Source organism: Loa loa (assembly GCF_000183805.2).
Source record: "Loa loa unplaced genomic scaffold supercont3.433, whole genome shotgun sequence".
NCBI classification, from domain to species: Eukaryota; Metazoa; Nematoda; class Chromadorea; order Rhabditida; family Onchocercidae; genus Loa; species Loa loa.
This window is the reverse complement of record NW_018108613.1, coordinates 15,977-19,186: the sequence shown is the minus strand read 5'-3', so window position 1 is coordinate 19,186 and position 3,210 is coordinate 15,977. Positions and strand designations below refer to the sequence as shown.

The window sequence follows — 3,210 nt, the reverse complement described above, 5'->3', positions numbered from 1 at the left end:
GTATTTCGTTCTCTTCCTCAATTTGATCTTGTCAGTCTTTAAATATATAAATTTTGAAATTGTGGCCTGATTCTCTCTTTCATTTATTCCAAATCAATCAGCTTTTCTATGAAAAGAATGGGAAAATCGTTGGGGGTTTGGTCTAGTCTATCATCGCTAGAACATTACGCTTGAAATCGAAAGAATATGGAGTTGAACATGAGAAAGAGCACAACATAGTACTTAGCACTGTTTTGATGACAATTTAACTTAAAAACCGTTTATCCGTTTATCCGTTTTACAAACAGGAATTGGTTGGGATTATCATTTTCTGGGTGTCTATTAATTAATTAAAAACCTAAATTCCGATTCTTAAATAGTTGAACCACTGAGATTGTAAAAGCTCTTTATCCAAAATGTGAAGTATTCATTAGTGCTCATTTAGTATTCATTAGTGCAATTCATTACTGGAAGTTGTGGCAACCTTCGTTTGCTATTTTTTTTTGCTGAAGACAAAATTGTTTGTAAAACTGAATTGGATCGGTTCCTTGTTGTGTGCTGGATCCAGTTGGGTTGGTAGGACGTTGATGCGGTGTACGTGATGCGCGCCGTGGATAACGATTGTTGGCACGATTAAAACCAATTTTCATATTTTGCAAAACGAATGAGATCTGAAAATAAATTCCAGTTTATTGAATCATTTTGAGGTAGAAAAATGGTCTGGATTTCGAATAATGGTGTAAACATATGTAAAAGGGTTTCCGTGGTTCTGGAAGTACCTGAATTAATAGAATTGTGGGGAGGTATGAAGTGCGACATATGCGCTTACCAGCATTTGCCATGTATTTGTCGTTTTGTGATCCTTGTCTCTGCCCCAAAGCGAAACGGTTTGCCTCATGCAATCACTAAATGTATCCCAATATTCTGGATTGAATCCACGACCCTGTAACATTGTATGTCGTTCTCCAAGTGCCTAAAATGAGAAATGTTGAGTGAAATAAAACTGATAATTTTGTACAAAATTGATAATTCAATAGGACATTTCTTTCTTTTTTCTCATTAAATATGTGCTTAATATCCTAAACCGGAATGATATTTATATATTTTAATCTCATCCTTAATGCTTTCGAAAGTACACACTTCAAAACTCATTAAAAAATTTTGTATCATTTATTGTCAATTTAACAAAAAAAAAAAAAAAGAAAGAAAAAAAAACAGACTCAGGATATTCCTCGATTTTTTTTTTAAATTTAAATATGGGCACAATTAATATCGAACTAGAAATAGTAGACCTGAAAATGTTGCTCTAATTTTTCCTTATAAGCAACATTTTTAACAATATAATCGAATGATTTTGTAAAAACAATAGCATGACGTCTGAAACGTGGATCATATTTTAGACGTCCTTCTGGAATTTTTTGCAAGCCAAATAAATGCTTCATTTCTGGTCGTGCAGTTAGAATGCGACCAAATAATTGAATTCCAACTTGTTCTCTTGCATTACTCTGAATTTTAGAAAAATTTCCTTTCTCTTTTTTCTTTTTTAAAGTATTTTTAAAAAAATTTGACGACAAATTTAATCTTATCATTGCAATTTTTCTTCCTTTTTTTTTTCCAACTTTCCATTAAGGGAAAAGGATTGTGATGGTGACATTTAAAAAATTTGCATGTATCTCTAACATGTACTTTTTGAGCGTTAATAAAATAAATTTCTTAATTTAATGACAGCTTCACAATTTTAAATGTAAGAATAGCAGTTTTATTTTAAAATTGAAATTTCATTCAAAGTCATTAATGATACATAAGAGAGGAAGAAAGAGAGAGAGAGAGAGCGAGAGAGGGAGTGGGAAGAGTAAATGCAGTGAATCATAAATTACCGTAATATTTTATCAAATTACAAAAAATAAATAAAAATTGAAGTAAAAACAAAATTTGCTTAAATAAACAACATAACTGTCAATATGATTTTTATTTTTTTCTCCTTTACTTGTATAATTTTTACATTTATGTGATAATAGTGGCGGAAGAAAGTGATGAATGGTATAATTCCTCTTTGCAAATGATAAATTATCCTTGAAAAATTTCATAATTAATGAGATAAGCTAAGAAGAACGAAAGGCTTAATACCTTAGTTGCTCGCTTCCAACTATTTTCAATCGTTATCCTTTGACTTTTTGACAACCATCCTTCAAATTTTGTCTCAGTTTGTTCAGTAGTAATGGACTGATTATCCACTGATAAACAATCAATATTTTGGGCTAATTCTTTGACAACAGTAGCAAATGTCGTTGAGTTATCATTTGTTAAAGGAATTCCCGATGAACCATTTGATTGTTCGACAGCATTCATTACTTTTCATAATATTTCTTTTACGTAATTTTTAAAAATTTTTTTTTCTTTTTTTTTTTTTGTTTTACAGTAATTACACTTGTCGCAAATTAATGATCTCAATACGTTATCCAAAAGTTTGGATGAAGAAATAGGTGTTGAGAAGAGTAATAAAATGCTGATAGCTTTTATCAGCTGAAGTCAGATCTGTTGAAATTTGAAATCATCATGAAGTAAAATGGAGCATAGAATACATTCGCTGCTTAAAATAATAATTTAGTTTCCTTTTATGTAAATGAAATATGTTTATGTCATAGGAGAATAAGATTAGAAAATCACAATTTATTTTCGTAAATAAAATATTTTCTGAGTTATGTTCGAAGCATGATGAATATATTTAAAGTTTTTATCGATAATATAATTAAGGTTAATCTTGATGAGGTAAAAGAATAACAAAATGAAATAAATTAATTTATACGATTTAAAAAATCATTCGTCAAATTTCATCAATTTAAATTTCTACAACAAATCATCATTTCATAATTTCACATATCCTATTAACAATATTTTTTGAATATGTTCGATTCAGTTAATACTTAATACAAGAAATGTATCCCATATTTCATGCAATATATTGAGGATAAATTTTAACGATATAATCTATTAAATTGCAACGTTAATCTCTATTCTCTTCATTCTTCTCCTCAGAAAAAATAAATAAATAAAAATTAAGACGGTAAAAAAAAAAAAACAAGCTTGATAATTTAAGAAAATAAATGATTGCCACATAATGTTGAAGACAATTTAAAAGACAGCTTTATCCTGAATAATTTCCTTTAAATTAGATTACTATAAGAATACAATTTTATCGCAAGAATCCTCAACCAAAAATGCACCAATATA

The 3,210-nt window shown here is 28.9% G+C and overlaps 1 protein-coding gene across 1 annotated transcript; it reads right to left on the bottom strand.

Annotated features, from left to right (window-relative positions):
* Positions 1-256: 256 nt before the first annotated feature.
* On the bottom strand, positions 257-2,328 carry LOAG_12930 (globin family protein; the record flags this gene model as incomplete). Its single annotated transcript, XM_003148443.2, has 4 exons — positions 257-650; positions 809-952; positions 1,272-1,484; positions 2,107-2,328. 4 exons carry the CDS (start codon positions 2,326-2,328, stop codon positions 444-446), a joined length of 786 nt encoding a protein of 261 aa, XP_003148491.1. The 3' UTR covers positions 257-443.
* Between the last annotated feature and the right edge of the window lie 882 nt (positions 2,329-3,210).